Source organism: Oncorhynchus clarkii, chromosome 6 (genome assembly GCF_045791955.1).
Source record: "Oncorhynchus clarkii lewisi isolate Uvic-CL-2024 chromosome 6, UVic_Ocla_1.0, whole genome shotgun sequence".
NCBI lineage: Eukaryota > Metazoa > Chordata > Actinopteri > Salmoniformes > Salmonidae > Oncorhynchus > Oncorhynchus clarkii.
Window position 1 is genome coordinate 4027806 of NC_092152.1, and position 23984 is coordinate 4051789.

General features: G+C 43.1%; 1 protein-coding gene across 1 annotated transcript in view; it reads right to left on the minus strand.

The window, feature by feature from the left end:
• Positions 1-23984, minus strand: part of LOC139410560 (chondroitin sulfate proteoglycan 4-like) — a 65094-nt gene that overhangs the window by 34368 nt on the left and 6742 nt on the right. Inside the window, exons 2-6 of the mRNA XM_071155849.1 lie at positions 21141-21304; positions 10612-13658; positions 9817-9986; positions 5252-5640; positions 3328-3519 (exon numbers count right to left, since the gene is read on the minus strand). Coding sequence (XP_071011950.1) covers positions 3328-3519; positions 5252-5640; positions 9817-9986; positions 10612-13658; positions 21141-21304 — 3962 coding nt within the window. The remainder of the gene's footprint in view (positions 1-3327; positions 3520-5251; positions 5641-9816; positions 9987-10611; positions 13659-21140; positions 21305-23984) is intronic.

Genomic DNA, 23984 nt, shown 5'->3' on the forward strand with positions numbered 1-23984 from the left:
CTTGGTTCCAGGGTCTGTCTGTCTTGGTTCCAGGGTCTGTCTGTCTTGGTAGTATAAGACCTGGCCAGGGTCTGTCTGTCTTGGTTCCAGGGTCTGTCTGTCTTGGTAGTAGAAGACCTGGCCAGGGTCTGTCTGTCTTGGTAGTAGAAGACCTGGCCAGGGTCTGTCTGTCTTGGTAGTATAAGACCTGGCCAGGGTCTGTCTGTCTTGGTTCCAGGGTCTGTCTGTCTTGGTTCCAGGGTCTGTCTGTCTTGGTAGTAGAAGACCTGGCCAGGGTCTGTCTGTCTTGGTAGTAGAAGACCTGGCCAGGGTCTGTCTGTCTTGGTAGTAGAAGACCTGGCCAGGGTCTGTCTGTCTTGGTTCCAGGGTCTGTCTGTCTTGGTAGTAGAAGACCTGGCCAGGGTCTGTCTGTCTTGGTAGTATAAGACCTGGCCAGGGTCTGTCTGTCTTGGTAGTAAAAGACCTGGCCAGGGTCTGTCTGTCTTGGTTCCAGGGTCTGTCTGTCTTGGTAGTAGAAGACCTGGCCAGGGTCTGTCTGTCTTGGTAGTATAAGACCTGGCCAGGGTCTGTCTGTCTTGGTCCAGGGTCTGTCTGTCTTGGTATAAGACCTGGCCAGGGTCTGTCTGTCTTGGTAGTAGAAGACCTGGCCAGGGTCTGTCTGTCTTGGTAGTAGAAGACCTGGCCAGGGTCTGTCTGTCTTGGTAGTATAAGACCTGGCCAGGGTCTGTCTGTCTTGGTTCCAGGGTCTGTCTGTCTTGGTAGTAGAAGACCTGGCCAGGGTCTGTCTGTCTTGGTAGTAGAAGACCTGGCCAGGGTCTGTCTGTCTTGGTAGTATAAGACCTGGCCAGGGTCTGTCTGTCTTGGTTCTAGGGTCTGTCTGTCTTGGTAGTAGAAGACCTGGCCAGGGTCTGTCTGTCTTGGTAGTAGAAGACCTGGCCAGGGTCTGTCTGTCTTGGTAGTAGAAGACCTGGCCAGGGTCTGTCTGTCTTGGTAGTAGAAGACCTGGCCAGGGTCTGTCTGTCTTGGTAGTAGAAGACCTGGCCAGGGTCTGTCTGTCTTGGTAGTAGAAGACCTGGCCAGGGTCTGTCTGTCTTGGTAGTAGAAGACCTGGCCAGGGTCTGTCTGTCTTGGTAGTATAAGACCTGGCCAGGGTCTGTCTGTCTTGGTTCCAGGGTCTGTCTGTCTTGGTAGTAGAAGACCTGGCCAGGGTCTGTCTGTCTTGGTAGTAGAAGACCTGGCCAGGGTCTGTCTGTCTTGGTAGTAGAAGACCTGGCCAGGGTCTGTCTGTCTTGGTAGTAGAAGACCTGGCCAGGGTCTGTCTGTCTTGGTAGTAGAAGACCTGGCCAGGGTCTGTCTGTCTTGGTAGTATAAGACCTGGCCAGGGTCTGTCTGTCTTGGTAGTAGAAGACCTGGCCAGGGTCTGTCTGTCTTGGTTCCAGGGTCTGTCTGTCTTGGTAGTAGAAGACCTGGCCAGGGTCTGTCTGTCTTGGTAGTATAAGACCTGGCCAGGGTCTGTCTGTCTTGGTAGTAAAAGACCTGGCCAGGGTCTGTCTGTCTTGGTTCCAGGGTCTGTCTGTCTTGGTAGTAGAAGACCTGGCCAGGGTCTGTCTGTCTTGGTAGTATAAGACCTGGCCAGGGTCTGTCTGTCTTGGTAGTATAAGACCTGGCCAGGGACTGTCTGTCTTGGTAGTAGAAGACCTGGCCAGGGTCTGTCTGTCTTGGTAGTAGAAGACCTGGCCAGGGTCTGTCTGTCTTGGTAGTATAAGACCTGGCCAGGGTCTGTCTGTCTTGGTTCCAGGGTCTGTCTGTCTTGGTAGTAGAAGACCTGGCCAGGGTCTGTCTGTCTTGGTAGTAGAAGACCTGGCCAGGGTCTGTCTGTCTTGGTAGTATAAGACCTGGCCAGGGTCTGTCTGTCTTGGTTCCAGGGTCTGTCTGTCTTGGTAGTAGAAGACCTGGCCAGGGTCTGTCTGTCTTGGTAGTAGAAGACCTGGCCAGGGTCTGTCTGTCTTGGTAGTAGAAGACCTGGCCAGGGTCTGTCTGTCTTGGTAGTAGAAGACCTGGCCAGGGTCTGTCTGTCTTGGTAGTAGAAGACCTGGCCAGGGTCTGTCTGTCTTGGTAGTAGAAGACCTGGCCAGGGTCTGTCTGTCTTGGTAGTAGAAGACCTGGCCAGGGTCTGTCTGTCTTGGTAGTATAAGACCTGGCCAGGGTCTGTCTGTCTTGGTTCCAGGGTCTGTCTGTCTTGGTAGTAGAAGACCTGGCCAGGGTCTGTCTGTCTGGCCAGGGTCTGTCTGTCTTGGTAGTAGAAGACCTGGCCAGGGTCTGTCTGTCTTGGTAGTAGAAGACCTGGCCAGGGTCTGTCTGTCTTGGTAGTAGAAGACCTGGCCAGGGTCTGTCTGTCTTGGTAGTAGAAGACCTGGCCAGGGTCTGTCTGTCTTGGGTAGAAGACCTGGCCAGGGTCTGTCTGTCTTGGTAGTATAAGACCTGGCCAGGGTCTGTCTGTCTTGGTTCCAGGGTCTGTCTGTCTTGGTAGTAGAAGACCTGGCCAGGGTCTGTCTGTCTTGGTAGTAGAAGACCTGGCCAGGGTCTGTCTGTCTTGGTAGTAGAAGACCTGGCCAGGGTCTATCTGTCTTGGTAGTATAAGACCTGGCCAGGGTCTGTCTGTCTTGGTTCCAGGGTCTGTCTGTCTTGGTAGTAGAAGACCTGGCCAGGGTCTGTCTGTCTTGGTAGTAGAAGACCTGGCCAGGGTCTGTCTGTCTTGGTAGTAGAAGACCTGGCCAGTAGTATAGAAGACCTGGCCAGGGTCTGTCTGTCTTGGTAGTAGAAGACCTGGCCAGGGTCTGTTTGTCTTGGTAGTATAAGACCTGGCCAGGGTCTGTCTGTCTTGGTTCCAGGGTCTGTCTGTCTTGGTAGTAGAAGACCTGGCCAGGGTCTGTCTGTCTTGGTAGTAGAAGACCTGGCCAGGGTCTGTCTGTCTTGGTAGTAGAAGACCTGGCCAGGGTCTGTCTGTCTTGGTAGTAGAAGACCTGGCCAGGGTCTGTCTGTCTTGGTAGTATAAGACCTGGCCAGGGTCTGTCTGTCTTGGTAGTAGAAGACCTGGCCAGGGTCTGTCTGTCTTGGTAGTAGAAGACCTGGCCTGGGTCTGTCTGTCTTGGTAGTAGAAGACCTGGCCAGGGTCTGTCTGTCTTGGTAGTAGAAGACCTGGCCTGGGTCTGTCTGCATGTCAGCCCTCACCCTTCTGACACACATTGTCTTCTTTACTTTCCTGTCTTTCTGTCTCTAAACATTCAAGGTAAAATACAGAAGAACAAAAAGTCAAGTCCAGTAGACCTGGCTGGGGGTCGTCTGCATGTACTGGATGTTGCCAGCGTTGACGTCTTCCTGGGAGAAGGTCTGGACGGGGATCTGTTTAGTTCCAACATACTGCTCCTCAGCCTCCACGAAGCGCCGCAGGAACCCGTGTAGAGGAGCCACCTTCACTGTAAATACAATCTCAGATGGCAGGTTGTCCTCGTGGGTCACCTGGAACAGACAGAGAGACAGACAGAGGTTGGAGGCTAGACACAGTGGACAGAGGCTATATACTGTCAAGTATGCCCGTGTCCCAAATGGCACCCTAGTCCCTAATATAGTGCACTACTTTTGACCAAGGTCCCCATAGGGAATAGGGTGCCTTTTGGGATACAACCTCTGAGATGTTTGGTGTCTAAAGAGGTTAGTTGACGTTTGGTGTATCACTTGGCATCGTGTTTGACGTGTTACTTGACTGAAGCTCAGGAGTTAGAATAAATACTGTACCGGAATCCTGAAGGACTTGAACCAATACTGACATATATGCAGATAACATGACAAAACTGTGTAGAAATATTGCTAAACAAAACACAAATATATTCTAATCTACGTCAATCACTAACACATTCCCAACCCAGTTACTCATTCAATCATGAATTCATTCATTCACCCATCCACTCATCCATCCACTCATTCATCCATCCATCCATCCAATCATGCATACATCCATCCAATCATCCATCCATCCACCCTTCCATCCATCCACCCATCAAATCATTCATGCATTCATCCATCCAATCATTCATCCATCCATCCATCAGCCCACCCAGTCAATCATACATCCACCCAATAATTCATTAATCTATCCAATCATTCATTAATCTATCCAATCATTCATCCATCCATCCAATCACTCATTCATCCATCCAATCATTCATACATCCATCCAATCATCCATCCAATCATCCATCCACCCATCCAATCATTCATACATCCATCCATCCAATCCTTCAGCCATCCATCCAATCATTCATCCAATAATTCATTCATCCATCCATCAACCCATCCAGTCATTCATACATCCACCCAATAAATCATTCATTGATTCATCCATCTATCCAATCATTCATCCATCCATCCAATCATTCATCCATCCATCCATCCATCCAATCATTCATACATCCAATCATTGATCCATCCAATCATTCATTCAGCCATTCATCCAATCATTCATACATTCATCCAATCCATCCATCCACCCATCCAATAATTCATCCATCCACCCTTCCATCCATTCATCCAATCATTCATTCATACATCCAATCATTCATCCATTCATCCATCCATCCAATCATTCATCCATCCAATCATTCATACATCCATCCATCCAATCATTAATTCATTCATCCATCCACCCATCCAATCATTCATCCATCCATCCATCCAATCATTCATTCATTCATTCATCCATCCATCCACCCATCCAATCATTAATCCATCCATCCATCCAATCATTCATCCATCCAATCATTCATCCATCCATCCACCCTTCCATCCACCCACCCACCCATCCAATCATTCATACATCCATCCAATCATTCATCCATCCATCCATCCATCCATCCATCCATCCATCCATCCATCCATCTGCCCACCCAGTCATTCATACATCCATCCATCCATCCAATCATTCATCCATCCATCCATCCATCCATCTGCCCACCCAGTCATCCATCCATCCACCCTTCCGTCCACCCACCCACCCATCCAATCATTCATACATCCATCCATCCATCCAATCATTCATCCATCCATCCATCCATCCATCTGCCCACCCAGTCATTCATACATCCATCCATCCATCCAATCATTCATCCATCCATCCATCTGCCCACCCAGTCATTCATACATCCATCCATCCAATTATTCATCCATTCATCCCCAACCCAAACAACATACATACCTCCAGTCTACTCCCGTCAATCTTCACAGGTTTGCTCTCCTCCACCAGTAAGGTGTTGTTGTGCTGGAGGATAGGGGGCCTCTGATGGCTCTCCAGGTAAGCCTTAACGTTGATTCTGGCATTCAGGACGTGACCTTTAACCTTAACCGTGACACTGAACCAATCCGCCAGGTTCTTGTTGTCATCATGGCGATACGAGACGTGGCCCTTCTTCAGGTCGTGCTGTGTAAACTCCACTGAGATGTTTCCGTGGCGATACAGCCAGCCGTTCTTAGGAGGCTCGGACACCTTGTAGGTGACTTCGCTGTCGTCGCGGACATTGAGGTTCGTGAGGACGCTGAAGTTACCGGTGGTTAAGGTCACTTCCTTTCCCTTCTGGACCAACAGACCTGTGAATGGATTAATTCATTCATTCATGGATGAATCAATGAATAAATGGATGGATGAATGAATAGATGGATGAATTAACAAAATAAATTAATGAGAAAAAAAGAGTTGCCACAGCCATCTCATTACAACAACACACAGAAACAATAATTGAGGATGACAAAAAAAATGAATCGTAGTGGGGGGGGGAGAAACACAATAACATCAACAGACATTTTCACAGTGGTCTTTGTTCACACAAGGGCAAAATAATGGGCAGCTTAAACAAGACTTACTACACTCCAAAGACATTTTACATAATGATTCAATTGACTCTTCGCTAAGCCCCGCTGCAGATTTTAGGCAACCAATCGCAACGCTCCAATGGATAGCAACCGTTGTCGGGTCCGACAGCTCGGGCAACAACAGAGTTTTAATCTCATGAAAGACAGTGGGGGTTATTGGCAACAACGGAGTTTTAATCTCATGAAAGACAGTTGAGGGTTATTGGCAACAACAGAGTTTTAATCTCATGAAAGACAGTGAGGGTTATGACAACAACAGAGTTTTAATCTCATGAAAGACAGTGAGGGTTATGACAACAACAGAGTTTTAATCTCATGAAAGACAGTTGAGGGTTATGGCAACAACAGAGTTTTAATCTCATGAAAGACAGTTGAGGGTTATGGCAACAACAGAGTTTTAATCTCATGAAAGACAGTTGAGGGTTATGGCAACAACAGAGTTTTAATCTCATGAAAGACAGTGAGGGTTATGACAACAACAGAGTTTTAATCTCATGAAAGACCGTTGAGGGTTATGGCAACAACAGAGTTTTAATCTCATGAAAGACAGTGAGGGTTATGGCAACAACAGAGTTTTAATCTCATGAAAGACAGTTGAGGGTTATGGCAACAACAGAGTTTTAATCTCATGAAAGACAGTGAGGGTTATGGCAACAACAGAGTTTTAATCTCATGAAAGACAGTTGAGGGTTATGGCAACAACAGAGTTTTAATCTCATGAAAGACAGTGAGGGTTATGACAACAACAGAGTTTTAATCTCATGAAAGACAGTGAGGGTTATGGCAACAACAGAGTTTTAATCTCATGAAAGACAGTGAGGGTTATGGCAACAACAGAGTTTTAATCTCATGAAAGACAGTGAGGGTTATGGCAACAACAGAGTTTTAATCTCATGAAAGACAGTGAGGGTTATGGCAACAACAGAGTTTTAATCTAATGAAAGACAGTGAGGGTTATTGGCAACAACAGAGTTTTAATCTCATGAAAGACAGTGAGGGTTATGGCAACAACAGAGTTTTAATCTCATGAAAGACAGTGAGGGTTATGGCAACAACAGAGTTTTAATCTAATGAAAGACAGTGAGGGTTATGGCAACAACAGAGTTTTAATCTCATGAAAGACAGTGAGGGTTATGGCAACAACAGAGTTTTAATCTCATGAAAGACAGTTGAGGGTTATGGCAACAACAGAGTTTTAATCTCATGAAAGACAGTTGAGGGTTATGGCAACAACAGAGTTTTAATCTCATGAAAGACAGTGAGGGTTATGACAACAACAGAGTTTTAATCTCATGAAAGACAGTTGAGGGTTATGGCAACAACAGAGTTTTAATCTCATGAAAGACAGTGAGGGTTATGGCAACAACAGAGTTTTAATCTCATGAAAGACAGTTGAGGGTTATGGCAACAACAGAGTTTTAATCTCATGAAAGACAGTGAGGGTTATGGCAACAACAGAGTTTTAATCTCATGAAAGACAGTTGAGGGTTATGGCAACAACAGAGTTTTAATCTCATGAAAGACAGTGAGGGTTATGACAACAACAGAGTTTTAATCTCATGAAAGACAGTGAGGGTTATGGCAACAACAGAGTTTTAATCTCATGAAAGACAGTGAGGGTTATGGCAACAACAGAGTTTTAATCTCATGAAAGACAGTGAGGGTTATGGCAACAACAGAGTTTTAATCTCATGAAAGACAGTGAGGGTTATGGCAACAACAGAGTTTTAATCTAATGAAAGACAGTGAGGGTTATGGCAACAACAGAGTTTTAATCTCATGAAAGACAGTGAGGGTTATGGCAACAACAGAGTTTTAATCTCATGAAAGACAGTGAGGGTTATGGCAACAACAGAGTTTTAATCTAATGAAAGACAGTGAGGGTTATGGCAACAACAGAGTTTTAATCTCATGAAAGACAGTGAGGGTTATGGCAACAACAGAGTTTTAATCTCATGAAAGACAGTGAGGGTTATGGCAACAACAGAGTTTTAATCTCATGAAAGACAGTGAGGGTTATGGCAACAACAGAGTTTTAATCTCATGAAAGACAGTGAGGGTTATGGCAACAACAGAGTTTTAATCTCATGAAAGACAGTTGAGGGTTATGGCAACAACAGAGTTTTAATCTCATGAAAGACAGTGAGGGTTATTGGCAACAACAGAGTTTTAATCTCATGAAAGACAGTGAGGGTTATGGAAACAACAGAGTTTTAATCTAATGAAAGACAGTGAGGGTTATGGCAACAACAGAGTTTTAATCTCATGAAAGACAGTGAGGGTTATGGCAACAACAGAGTTTTAATCTAATGAAAGACAGTGAGGGTTATGGCAACAACAGAGTTTTAATCTCATGAAAGACAGTGAGGGTTATGGCAACAACAGAGTTTTAATCTCATGAAAGACAGTGAGGGTTATGGCAACAACAGAGTTTTAATCTCATGAAAGACAGTGAGGGTTATGGCAACAACAGAGTTTTAATCTCATGAAAGACAGTGAGGGTTATGGCAACAACAGAGTTTTAATCTCATGAAAGACAGTTGAGGGTTATGGCAACAACAGAGTTTTAATCTCATGAAAGACAGTGAGGGTTATTGGCAACAACAGAGTTTTAATCTCATGAAAGACAGTGAGGGTTATGGAAACAACAGAGTTTTAATCTAATGAAAGACAGTGAGGGTTATGGCAACAACAGAGTTTTAATCTCATGAAAGACAGTGAGGGTTATGGCAACAACAGAGTTTTAATCTAATGAAAGACAGTGAGGGTTATGGCAACAACAGAGTTTTAATCTCATGAAAGACAGTGAGGGTTATGGCAACAACTGAGTTTTAATCTCATGAAAGACAGTGAGGGTTATGGCAACAACAGAGTTTTAATCTCATGAAAGACAGTGAGGGTTATGGAAACAACAGAGTTTTAATCTAATGAAAGACAGTGAGGGTTATGGCAACAACAGAGTTTTAATCTCATGAAAGACAGTGAGGGTTATGGCAACAACAGAGTTTTAATCTCATGAAAGACAGTGAGGGTTATGGCAACAACAGAGTTTTAATCTCATGAAAGACAGTGAGGGTTATGGCAACAACAGAGTTTTAATCTCATGAAAGACAGTGAGGGTTATGGCAACAACAGAGTTTTAATCTCATGAAAGACAGTGAGGGTTATGGCAACAACAGAGTTTTAATCTCATGAAAGACAGTGAGGGTTATGGCAACAACAGAGTTTTAATCTCATGAAAGACAGTGAGGGTTATGGCAACAACAGAGTTTTCAAAAAAAAAAATGTTTTCACGGCTAAATAACAGAACAGTACACCTGGAGTACTTCTGAAATGTAGGAGAAATGTTGAAGTATTTTTCAAATCGAAAATGTTACTATTGTTACATTGTTTGCAAGCTCAGCTGGTTAGCAAGCTCTCATTGAGCATCAAATGTTGCTAAAGATAGCTAGCTAGCCACATAATATAACTTGTTTTTCTCAAGATATATGTTAGCTAGTTAAATTAGCTATGTTATGAATACAACTCCCCATCTGCTGTTGACATCAGGATACGAATCGAGACCACTAGTTAGCTCCAAAAAGGGTTATAGAATTGACTTCATGCTGACAGCCATTCAGTGTCTAACTACACTATAAATTTGACCAGGTTCCCGTGAACAAATTGTAATGACAACATACCCAAGAGTGTAGTCTGTATTAATGTTCACTGTGTATTAGAAACACAGTTTGAGATCATTGCGAGGGGATTTGGCCAGTGGGTTGTATAGGGAATCGGGCTTCCCGGGAAAAATGTTGTCCAAGGTTGTAACAATAACCAAAGGGGGTTGGGGCTTAGCGAAAGGGTCCATTGGAAAATACTCTGCATTTAACATATTATAATATACACACATACCTGTGTTGTTGCCGAGGCTCAGGAAAGGGTCGTGGGCGCTGACGTCCAGCAGAGTGGAGACTAAGTGTTTCCCGTCGGACACGAAGAGCACGAAGCGTCCGGAGTTCACGCCTCGATGGAGGAACAACACTCTCTTCTCTTCCAGCTCCTTCTGGGTGAACTGGAACAGCCTGGAGGTCAGAGGTCAGGAAAGTTTAATAAAGTGTCACTCCACACAATACAACAAAACAGTTGTATTCTGTAGTCCAGTGGTTGTAGCCCAGACGTCCCAGAAGTCACAGTAATTTGTTGTAGCCCTGCTGAGTTCTCCTGATTCATCTAGTCAAGGGCTTGATGATTAGTTGACAAGTTGAATCAGCTGTGGAATAGTTACATGGAACATCTGGGAGTCCCAGAGGAGACAACACTAACACACCAGATGGTACAGAGCCTAGCCTCATCAATTTGACAAGACATATTAAAGAGTAAAAACAATGGATTTAATTTTACCTTTATTTAACTAGGCATCAAGCCCTTGTCAGTTAAGAACAAATTATTATTTTCAATGATGGCCTAGGAACAGTGGGTTGGCACAACAGGCACAACTGCCTGTTCAGGGGCAGAAAGACAGATTTGTACCTTGTCAGCTCGGGGATTTGAACTTGCAACCATTCCAGTTACTAGTCCAACGCTCTAACCACTAGGCTACCCTGCCGCCCCAAGGGCATAGGTTTGAGACAATATAAAACATCCATAGACAGTCAAAATACATTATATCATTAATATGTACAAAAAACAAAACAAGAGAGAAAGTACCTGTGAGAGGTGTCGTTCACCAGAACCAGGTCTCCCATCGGGATTCCCCGGCGCGTGTAGACCAACTGCCCGTCACTGAAGTCCGAGTCTGCGTCATGGTAACAGAGATCGTCCAGGGTGAGCAACCGCTGCCCATCCCTCACCACGTGGAAAACTTTATCGACAACGCGCACCGGCTTTTCGTCGTTAACTAGCTGGATGGAGATGTTAAACGTCCCTTCTTTGGATCCGACTTCCTCGTCCGTGACGGAGGATTTGGACTCCTGACTAGTGGAGGCTATGAATGTGAACTGATCCTGAGTGGTCTCTGTGTCGTCGTGAATGTACATGACGCGCTCCTCCAAGAGATCCTGGTTGCTGAACGTTAGGATGTTGTTGTAACTGGCGTTAGAGTTGGACAGGTTGATGCGTGCTAGCTTCCCATGTTTAGGGCTACTTGTAACGGTGTAGTACAACTCCTTGGTGCTAAGAGTCTCTGCAAACAATTCGTCTTTTGTGATGAGTTTACTCTCTCCCTCCATTATAGATAGTTTGTAATTTCTTATAAATACGCTGTTGACGTCAGCTTTTATTGAGATCTGGAAATCGTAACTTTGTGATTGAGCATGCTTGGAGAACACTTGGAATTTAAACGTGTCACTTGTGTCTTCGTATGGTCTGTCGACCAGTTCGTATAGAACCTTTAGATCAGTGACATTTCTTTGGCTGAAAGTTGAATTTTTCTTCAATAACTCGTGAACAAGGAGAAGTTGTCCTTTCTTCGGCGAGGAGAGAACTCTGAAGTGAAGATCATCCTCGGATAGTGTCACAATGTCCACTGTGGCATAAAGATACTGTGAGTCCAACGTCACTTTCCGAACTTTATTAATATCGGCCATTACGTTCCTGACTAGGTTATAATGTACCCACTTCACTGTGACTGGAAAGACCAGTTCAGTGTCAACTCTTCCTGCTACTGTGACCTTGCATTTGAAGTAATCCGTAGCAGTGGCAGTCTGGATTTCTTGGAAAGTGCTGAGGTACCGAAGGCGTTCTTTCTCCAGCAGCCTTTGAGAGAAAGAACCGGTGGGCTTCCATTCTCCGCTGGAGTGAAGCCTCTGAAGTTCCCCATACTGAGGTGGCTTGACGACATCATATCGGATGTCCACCACTTGATTCACGGCATTTGTCTGAATGGCCAGTTGCTTGTTACTGATCACAGCTACCTCACCTTGAATGATCTCAAGCCCAGTGTTGTTGGCGATCTTATACTCCAAACCTATGGCCATGATCCTCAGAACCACCGTGTTGCTCACCTTGTCTCCATCACTGACCCTCAGCACGATCCTGGAGTTCCTCACCCCAGTGTGGACATAGTTCACCTTCCCTTCCTCCAGATCAGAATGGGAGAACGTGGTCACTGCAGTGTCGGGGTTATCTCCCACCTCCAGATAACCAGCGTCAGGGTTCAGGTTCCCCAGGATGGAGAAGACCAGGTCGGTGTGGTTGCTGTCAATGTCTGTGGCTTTCAACACCTCTTTGGTTAGGAGTTTTCTAGAATTCTCCAACAGGACGAAAAGGTTCCCCTGGGGCAGGCTGAGCTCTGGGGCGTCATTGGTGGGGGTCACTGTGATGTTGTAGCGGTACCTTCTCATCCCCTGCAGGTATGTGGGAACCTCCTTCCTGGAGGAAGAGAATATAGAGAAAGTGAAAAAGTCTTCTGGGTCCTCTGATCCTCCGTGGATGTACATCACCCTGCCGTGCCACAGGTCCAGCATGCTAAAGATGTTCTCCTCTTGGTCCTGGTCCACATCCAATCGTATCTGACCGTGCACCGGCTGCTCCTGGATCCGGAACATGATCTGAGACTGGCGTACCCCAAGCTTCTTGAAGTCCAGGAGCACCTTGATGTGCTTGGACTCTAGAGACCCACGCCCACCCTCTGAGACTACAAGGTTCCTGAGCAGCACGAAATTGGCCCCGTACTTCTTGTCCAGCCCCCTGGCCAGAGTGAACATAGGGAATTCTGGGGTAGGGGTGACCGAAGTGGGATCGAACCGGGAGTTGGGGACAGTCGGGATAGTAGTTGGACCCATCGTGGTCGAGGGCTCTGGTTCTTTCTCCGGCTCGCAGCCCACTGATATATCTTTAGTGACTACAGCATTAGGCAGACCCATCATGACCCCATTGACTTTCATGTCCTTCAGGCAGCCCTTAAAAGAACCTCCTCGGACTCTGTTTCCCAACACAGACACCAGACCCATCTTCCTGACTTCTGAACGTGTGCTGTCATCAATGCCCCCCACAAACAGCGACCCTCTTAACTGAAGTCCCTTGGAGCGAGAGCTGATGCTAGTCTTCACCGTCTCCTTGTCCACTGTCAGCTGTAGGGTCTTGGGGGTAAAGAACATCTTCACTGAATGCCAGTTCCTGTCATTGACAAAGGTGAGGGATTTAAGTTCTGTCTTGGTGCCTCCTTTACCCACGATGGCCACCAGCAGCCCCTCTTGGATTTCAACTGCCACAAAGTCCCCTTGTCTGGCCGAGTTGTACAAGACAATCCCCTCTTTAGCCGAGGTGTGAACCACACACTCAAACAGCGCCTCTTGCTGGTTGTGGGAGACGTTCCAGGGTGGCAGGGAGACATACGCTCTTGAACTAAAGAAACTAACAGGATCCTCCTCGCCGGCAAAGAACTGGGGACTACAGCCCAAAGAAACCTCATAGACACTCTTGAATCCAGCGTATGGTCTCAGGGACGATAACATGTTGTTCTCGTTGAAAACAGCCTGATCCACACACCCCCTGAATCCTGTTAGGTCATTGGGTAGGTAGAGCTTGTCCAGGCCTCCAGACCCGCCGACGTACAGCCCATCCTGGATGGTAAGATCCTGCTTCTGAGACCAGTGCCCAGGCATCCTGAGGCTGGTGTGGGAGTACTGGTCCATAGTTAGGGTGACATTATGGCGGTCGTGGAGGAGCTCAGCAGTGTGCCAGGCCAGGTCGTTTAGTTGGGTGCTGCTCTCTGATCTCAGCAACCGCTCACCAGAGCCCAGGTCCAGCTTCACCTGAACATAGGAAGGAAGAAGAGAATTATATCTCACTATAAACTGGAGTTTTAAACTTAAACATTTACTGTCAAAAACCTAACCCAACCATTAAGCCTAATCGTAACCAATTGGAATTACTTGCCTATACATAATCACCCACATTTATTTCCTAAACTTAACCAATCACATTTGTTGCCTTGAGATAGAGCTGACCTTAGGACTAAGAACAAGACTGAACAACACATCTCCACTGAGCCAGATACACATTGTGTTTAGTCACTGTCACTAACATTGCATAACTACATTACTATTTAGTAATGTGTATATTTTATTGAGAAAAAATATCCCTTTTCATTTAGTTTCTATTCAGTCTTAGCATTTAAATAAGAACATATTAAATTTTACTGTATATCCCATCAGAGACATTCTCAGCATCAGCTGGATATAGGGAATAACCACCCTGACACGTGTTATCCCCGTGTGATCATGAATACATTTCCTGTTTATGATGTCACCTGCAGTTAAAACAGAGGCTTTGTTTCCGTCTGCAAGCAGGAAGACCCCTATTATCTTTGTCCCTGTCTCTGTGCCAAATGGCACCCTATTCCCTATTTAGTGCACTACTTTGGATCAGGGCCTATAGTAGGACACTACTTTTGACCAGGGCCCATAGTAGTGCACTACTTTTTGACCAGGGCCCATAGTAGTGCACTCCTTTTGAACAGGGCCTATAGTAGGACACTACTTTTGACCAGGGCCTATAGTAGTGCACTACTTTGGACCAGGGCCTATAGTAGTGCACTACTTTGGACCAGGGCCTATAGTAGTGCACTACTTTTGACCAGGGCCCATAGTAGTGCACTCCTTTTGAACAGGGCCTATAGTAGGACACTACTTTTGACCAGGGCCTATAGTAGTGCACTACCACTATATAGGGAATAGGGTCCCATTTGGGCCGCCGTCTGCGTCTCTATGGAGCTCTGCATCGGGAGGAAATGGCCTGTCAAGGCATGCTACTGAGTCCCAGCTATACAAGCAGCGTTTCAAGACAACACAACAGCAATGCTAATCTCTAAAACGGATTCATTCGAAAGAGGAAAAAGAAAATAAAAAACGTTTGTGATTTTGTTGTCCTAAGGATGAGCAGTTTTCATCCAGTTTTCTTGCTCCACACACAACAGAAAATCCACGCAGTGCATTTGTCAGCGCATCTTAAAATTTCACTCCCACACACGAAAAGAAAAGTGGACAAGGGGACACGTTTTCCCAGGCACAAGGATTTCTCACGGGGGACGTTTCTTTCTGTTGAACACGTCTGACTGCGTCGCAAAAAGGTCTATCTGTCACCTCGCTTGTTTTTTTGTGATTTCATTACAAAACCTTTAGTGAGAAGCTTAAGTTTAACCGACATCTTCAAGCAACAAATGTATTTCCTTATTACAGCTCTGTCAGCACGGCACAGCTCACGCTCTCTCCTGGCCCAGAAATAGTGAGGCCAGACCACCATGCTTGCAACATAAACCCTTGTAACCTACAACCCGAGCTAAGACTTTCGAGGTGGGCTCTATTTTTAACCATAAAAGAGATTGCAGACAGTAACGGAAACCAGAAACTGCTGTGTTCCTCTATGTCTTATTGAACAAATTGCAAAGCCAGTATAATTTCGTGTTGTAGTTTGTAGAAGGGATTGCGGTAATATAAACCAGTAATATAAACCAGTAATATAAACCAGTAATATAAATCACAAATATAAACCAGTAATATAAACCAGTAATTTAAACCAGTAATATAAACCAGTAATATAAACCAGTAATATAAACCAGTAATATAAAACAGTAATATAAACCAGAAATATAAACCAGTAATATAAACCAGTAATATAAACCAGTAATATAAACCAGTAATATAAAACAGTAATATAAACCAGTAATATAAACCAGCAATATAAACCAGTAATATAAACCTGTAATATAAACCACTAATATAAACCAGTAATATAAACCAGTAATATAAACCAGTAATATAAAACAGTAATATAAACCAGAAATATAAACCAGTAATATAAACCAGTAATATAAACCCGTAATATAAACCAGTAATATAAACCAGTAATATAAAACAGTAATATAAACCAGAAATATAAACCAGTAATATAAACCAGTAATATAAACCAGTAATATAAACCAGTAATATAAACCAGCAATATAAACCAGTAATATAAACCAGTAATATAAACGAGTAATATAAACCAGTAATATAAACCAGAAATATAAACCAGTAATATAAACCAGTAATATAAACCAGTAATATAAACCAGTAATATAAACCAGTAATATAAACCAGTAATATAAATCACAAATATAAACCAGTAATATAAACCAGTAATATAAACCAGTAATATAAATCACAAATATAAACCAGTAATATAAACCAGTAATATAAACCAGTAATATAAATCACAAATATAAACCAGTAATATAAACCAGTAATATAAACCAGTAATATAAACCAGTAATATAAATCACAAATATAAACCAGTAATATAAACCAGTAATATAAACCAGTAATATAAACCAGTAATATAAACCAGTAATATAAACCAGTAATATAAACCAGTAATATAAATCACAAATATAAACCAGTAATATAAACCAGTAATATAAACCAGTAATATAAACCAGAAGCAGAAGCCAGTTCATTAATAGGAGTATTACAGAGCCTTCAGAAAGTATTCATACCCCTTAACTTATTCCACATTTTAGACATTTTGGAAAATTAAATACAGACATATCTCATTTACATAATTATTCACACCCCCTGAGTAAATAAATTGTAGAAGCACTTTTGGCGGCGATTACAGCTGTGAGTGTTTCTGGGTAAGTCTAAGGGCTTTCCACACCTGGATTGTGCAACATTTGCCAATTATTATTTTCTAAATTCTTCAAGCTCTGTCAAATTGGTTGCTGATCATTGCTAGACAACCATTTTCAGGTCTTGTTAAAGATTTTCAAGCTGATTTAAATCAAAACTGTAACTCGGCCATTCAGGAACATTCACTGTTTTCTTGGTAAGTAACTCCAGTGTAGATTTGTCTTTGTGGGTTAGATTCAACCAGGTCTTTCTGTAGGTTTTGTATGTTCTCTATAGTTATGTACTTGAAAATGTATAAATTGACCAACTCGGCACATTTGGGCAAACTCCTGTCAGACTTGATACAAAATATTGTGTAGCGATGTAATTCTTCGCTGGATCAGTCTGAAACTTTGCACACACTGCTGCCATCTTGTGAACAACTTCTAAATTACACCTAGAATCCTACATCACTCTCTTCACTCATCAAAGACGATGCAAAGAAAGTAAATAGAAAACACATGTTTTTTTGTTTGTATTATTATTATACCAGATCTAATGTGTTATATTCTCCTACATTATTATACCAGATCTAATGTGTTATATTCTCCTACATTATTATACCAGATCTAATGTGTTATATTCTCCTACATCATTATACCAGATCTAATGTGTTATATTCTCCTACATTATTATACCAGATCTAATGTGTTATATTCTCCTACATTATTATACCAGATCTAATGTGTTATATTCTCCTACATTATTCTACCAGATCTAATGTGTTATATTCTCCTACATTATTATACCAGATCTAATGTGTTATATTCTCCTACATTATTATACCAGATCTAATGTGTTATATTCTCCTACATTATTCTACCAGATCTAATGTGTTATATTCTCCTACATTATTCTACCAGATCTAATGTGTTATATTCTCCTACATTATTCTACCAGATCTAATGTGTTATATTCTCCTACATTATTATACCAGATCTAATGTGTTATATTCTCCTACATTATTCTACCAGATCTAATGTGTTATATTCTCCTACATTATTATACCAGATCTAATGTGTTATATTCTCCTACATTATTATACCAGATCTAATGTGTTATATTCTCCTACATTATTCTACCAGATCTAATGTGTTATATTCTCCTACATTATTATACCAGATCTAATGTGTTATATTCTCCTACATTATTATACCAGATCTAATGTGTTATATTCTCCTACATTATTATACCAGATCTAATGTGTTATATTCTCCTACATTATTCTACCAGATCTAATGTGTTATATTCTCCTACATTATTTTACCAGATCTAATGTGTTATATTCTCCTACATTATTCTACCAGATCTAATGTGTTATATTCTCCTACATTATTATACCAGATCTAATGTGTTATATTCTCCTACATTATTATACCAGATCTAATGTGTTATATTCTCCTACATTATTATACCAGATCTAATGTGTTATATTCTCCTACATTATTCTACCAGATCTAATGTGTTATATTCTCCTACATTATTATACCAGATCTAATGTGTTATATTCTCCTACATTATTCTACCAGATCTAATGTGTTATATTCTCCTACATTATTCTACCAGATCTAATGTGTTATATTCTCCTACATTATTATACCAGATCTAATGTGTTATATTCTCCTACATTATTCTACCAGATCTAATGTGTTATATTCTCCTACATTATTCTACCAGATCTAATGTGTTATATTCTCCTACATTATTCTACCAGATCTAATGTGTTATATTCTCCTACATTATTATACCAGATCTAATGTGTTATATTCTCCTACATTATTCTACCAGATCTAATGTGTTATATTCTCCTACATTATTCTACCAGATCTAATGTGTTATATTCTCCTACATTATTCTACCAGATCTAATGTGTTATATTCTCCTACATTATTCTACCTGATCTAATGTGTTATATTCTCCTACATTATTCTACCAGATCTAATGTGTTATATTCTCCTACATTATTCTACCAGATCTAATGTGTTATATTCTCCTACATTATTATACCAGATCTAATGTGTTATATTCTCCTACATTATTCTACCAGATCTAATGTGTTATATTCTCCTACATTCATTTCACAGTTCCACAAACTTCAAAGTGTTTGCTTTCAAATGGTATCAAGAATATGCACATCCTTGCTTCAGGGCAAGCAATTAGATTTGGGTATGTCATTTTAGAAAAAAAGGGGCCGATCCTTCTATAAATACCAACTTTGAATTTCAGCTTCTTAACTAGCTCATCCGTATGTTTTTTTTTTTTTTTTAATGTCCAATTTTTATCAATCCAAAAGCACAGATATTTACAGGCATGAACCTGCTCTATGAAAGAGCCATCAAATGCATAAATGTGTAATGTGCATAAATGAGACACAGAGAATTTGAAAACAGATGCAGATGTATGCAGATGACACACTTATGTACGCTATTGTCCCTACCAATTTGATTTATATTAAACCTTTAGTAATACCGGGTTAACGTGACACCATCAGAAAGCACACACTGTGCAAGACGCCAGGCCGAGGCCCAATTCAGACAACCTTTGAATGAAGTAGGGAAATGAAGTAGGGAAATGAAGTAGGGGGATATGTAGGGGTATGAAATAGGGGAATGAAGTAGGGGGATATGTAGGGGTATGAAATAGGGGAATGAAGTAGGGGGATATGTAGGGGTATGAAATAGGGGAATGAAGTAGGGGGATATGTAGGGGTATGAAATAGGGGAATGAAGTAGGAAATGAAGTAGGGGGATATGTAGGGGTATGAAATAGGGGAATGAAGTAGGGGGATATGTAGGGGTATGAAATAGGGGAATGAAGTAGGGGGATATGTAGGGGTATGAAATAGGGGAATGAAGTAGGGGGATATGTAGGGGTATGAAATAGGGAAATGAAGTAGGGAGATATGTAGGGGTATGAAATAGGGGAATGAAGTAGGGGGATATGTAGGGGTATGAAATAGGGGAATGAAGTAGGGGGATATGTAGGGGTATGAAATAGGGGAATGAAGTAGGGGGATATGTAGGGGTATGAAATAGGGGAATGAAGTAGGGGGATATGTAGGGGTATGAAATAGGGGAATGAAGTAGGGGGATATGTAGGGGTATGAAATAGGGAAATGAAGTAGGGAGATATGTAGGGGTATGAAATAGGGGAATGAAGTAGGGGGATATGTAGGGGTATGAAATAGGGGAATGAAGTAGGAAATGAAGTAGGGGGAGGACGTGGGGGTATGAAGTAGGGGAATGAGTAAGGGAATGAGTAGAGGAATGAGGAGGGGAATGAAGTAGGAAATGAGTAGGGGGATATGTAGGGGTATGAAATAGGGGAATGAAGTAGGAAATGAAGTAGGGGGAGGACGTGGGGGTATGAAGTAGGGGAATGAGTAAGGGAATGAGTAGAGGAATGAGGAGGGGAATGAAGTAGGAAATGAGTAGGGGAATGAAGTAGGGGAATATGTAGGGGAATGAGTAGGGGAATGAGTATGGGAATGACTAGGGGAATGAGAAGGGAAATCTATAGGGAAATATGTAAGGGAATGAGAAGGGGAATGAGCAGGGGAATGAGAAGGGGAATGACTAGGGGAATGAGAAGGGGAATGAGAAGGGGAATAACTAGGGGAATGAGAAGGGGTCGACAGTATCAAAGACCTTGGATAGGTCTATAAATATGGCAGCACGGTCATTCCACGATTTAAGCAATTTAACATATCATCTAAGACACGTGTACCAGCTGAACTGGTTCTAAATCCAAGGCTTAAACCAGACTGGTGAACATTAACATTATCATAACATTACCTTTACATTAACAATATAATTACATTATTGTTACATTATCATTGCATGTACATTATCGTCGCATTGTCGTTACATTATCATTGCATTTACACCATCGTTGCCTTTACATTATCGTTTCATTGCCATTATCATTACATTACCATTACCGTTGTGTTATCGTTGCATTATCGTTACGCTTACACCATCATTGCGTTTGCATTACATTATCGTTGCATTGTCATTACATTATCCTTACATTACCATTATCGTTACATGCACACAATCGTTGCCTTTACATTACATTACCATTACTATTATCGTCACATTACCATTCTCATTACATTACCGTTATCGTTACATTTACACCATCGTTGCCATTACATTATCATTACCATTATCGTCACATTATCATCACATTACCATTATCACCGCATTATCGTTACATTGTCATGACATTATCATTACATTAAGAATATCATTTGACGTTTAAAAAGTTATTTGCTGAGAGTCTGCCAGTGATTATAATATTTTTTTCAAGGATAAAGAAAGATAGTTTAGAAATGTGGGCAGTAGTTATCTAATTCTGTCTGCCTGCTTGTGTTACTGTGCTGAGTGACTGACTGTCAGCTGGGAGCTGGGATAGAGACATAGCTGGAGGTGGTGTGTGTGTGTGTGTGTGTGTGTGTGTGTGTGTGTGTGTGTGTGTGTGTGTGTGTGTGTGTGTGTGTGTGTGTTGGCCTGAATGTACATGTGTGTGTAATGAGTCTGTGTGTGTGTAATGTGTGTGTTTTGAAGTCTAGGCTAAAGGTGAACTGACCTGCAGGCGACCAGCGTTCAGCTCCACTAGAAGGTAGTCTGTGTGGCCGGCAGCGAGGAAGAGCAGGCCGCGGGGGCTGGAGGTACGGAAACGAACACGCAGGGAGTTACGGTTCGACGACTCCACTGTCTTCAGCTGCACATAGCCATCACCATAGAACGAGGCTGGAGAGAGAGAGAGAGAGAGAGAGAGAGAGAGAGAGAGAGAGAGAGAGAGAGAGAGAGAGAGAGAGAAACAGAGAGACAGAGAGAGAGAGAGAGAGAGAGAGAGAGGGAGAGAGAGAGAGAGAGAGAGAGACAGAGACAGAGACAGAGAGAGAGAGGGGAGAGAGAGACACAGAGAGAGAGAGAGAGAGAGAGAGAGAGGGAGAGAGAGAGAGAGAGAGAGAGATGGCAGATATAACTGTTGGAACAGTCAGGTTCTGGTCTGGGTCGTTATACAGTCAGGTTCTGGTCTGGGTCGTTATACAGTCAGGTTCTGGTCTGGGTCATTATACAGTCAGGTTCTGGTCTGGGTCGTTATACAGTCAGGTTCTGGTCTGGGTCGTTATACAGTCAGGTTCTGGTCTGGGTCATTATACAGTCAGGTTCTGGTCTGGGTCATCATGTAGTTAGGTTCTGGTCTTGGTCATTATGTAGTCAGGTTCTGGTCTGGGTCATTATGTAGTCAGGTTCTGGTCTGGGTCATTATATAGTCAGGTTCTGGTCTGGGTCATTATGTAGTCAGGTTCTGGTCTGGTCTGGGTCAATATGCAGTCAGGTTCTGGTCTGGGTCATCATGTAGTTAGGTTCTGGTCTTGGTCATTATGTAGTCAGGTTCTGGTCTGGGTCATTATGTAGTCAGGTTCTGGTGTGGGTCATTATATAGTCAGGTTCTGGTCTGGGTCATTATGTAGTCAGATTCTGGCCTGGGTCATTATGTAGTCAGGTTCTAGTCTGGGTCGTTATGTAGTCAGGTTCTGGTCTGGGTCAATATGCAGTCAGGTTCTGGTCTGGGTCATCATGTAGTTAGGTTCTGGTCTGGGTCATTATGTAGTCAGGTTCTGGTGTGGGTCATTATATAGTCAGGTTCTGGTCTGGGTCATTATGTAGTCAGATTCTGGCCTGGGTCATTATGTAGTCAGGTTCTGGTCTGGGTCGTTATGTAGTCAGGTTCTGGTCTGGGTCGTTATACAGTCAGGTTCTGGTCTGGGTCGTTATACAGTCAGGTTCTGGTCTGGGTCATTATACAGTCAGGTTCTGGTCTGGGTCATTATGTAGTCAGGTTCTGTTCTGAAAGACTCAGTACTATAGGAAACAACACTGTGACAGAGTCATCTACAGTGTTCAGTATCTAAAGTTACAGATCTGTCAAGGCTACTTTTATTTATTTATTAAACCTTGATTTAACTAGGCAAGTCAGTTAAGAACAAATTCTTATTTTCAATGACGGTCTAGGAACAGTGGGGTTAACTGCCTTGTTCTGGGGGCAGATTTTCAACCTTGTCAGTTCGGGAGATTCGATCTTGCAACCTTTACGGTTACTGACCGAACGCTCTAACCACTAGGTTACCCTGCCGCTATCTGGGGCGGCAGCGTAGCCTAGTGGTTAGAGCGTTGGACTAGTAACCGGAAGGTTGCGAGTTCAAACCCCCGAGCTGACAAGGTACAAATCTGTCGTTCTGCCCCTGAACAGGCAGTTAACCCACTGTTCCCAGGCCGTCATTGAAAATAAGAATTTGTTCTTAACTGACTTGCCTGGTTAAATAAAGGAAAAATAAAAATAAATAAATATCTTGAGACAGGACTTGTAAAAGAAGAAGAGATTCCCATCTCTAAGAAGACGAGTTAAGGGGTAGACTGCTCATAAATCCTGCCTGTGGCAGGAGGCAGGAGTTGTCATGATTTAGGAGCAGTCTATGCAGCAGCTATGATATTCCTCAAGACCACAGTTCCAGAGCTCAGTACACACCGAGTCATACGTCTTGACATGAAGTGACTCTTAGCCTTTTCTTCACCCCTCTGAGAGATGGGAATCTCTTCTTCCTTTACAACCCACACCTCCCCAGGTAGTACGGTAACGCTCCAGGTAGTGCAGCCTGGGAACACAGAGGTGAGTGTGAGGTGAGCGTGAGGTGTGCGTGTGAGGTGTATGTGTGTGTGTGTGTGTGTGTGTGTGTGTGTGTGTGAGTGCAGGGACATGCCCTGTCTTGAAATGCACTACAACTGAACATGAAAGACCCTGATGTCCCTTCATTGTCTCAGACACAGAGAGAGAGAGAGAGAGAGAGAGAGAGAGAGAGAGAGAGAGGGAGAGACAGACAGACACACACAGAGAGACAGACAGACACACAGAGACACACAGGCACACAGAGAGACACACAGACAGGGATAGAGAGAGAGAGGGATAAAGAGAGAGAGACACACAGACAGACAGACAGACAGACAGACAGACAGACACACACATAGAGACACACAGACACACAGAGAGACACACAGACAGGGAGAGAGACACACAGACAGACACACAGACACACACAAAGAGACACAAAGAGACACACTGTCTGCCAACCACCCCGATGTTACTGTCAGTCCAACATCCCCTAGTGTCCTGTCTACCAACATCCCCTAGTGTCCTTTCTACCAGCCACCCTGATGTTACTGTCAGTCCAACATCCTCTGTGTCCTGTCTACCAGCCACCCTGATGTTACTGTCAGTCCAACATCCCATAGTGTCCTGTCTACCAGCCACCCTGATGTTACTGTCAGTCCAACATCCCCTAGTGTTCTGTCTACCAGCCACCCTGATGTTACTGTCAGTCCAACATCCCATAGTGTCCTGTCTACCAGCCACCCTAATGTTACT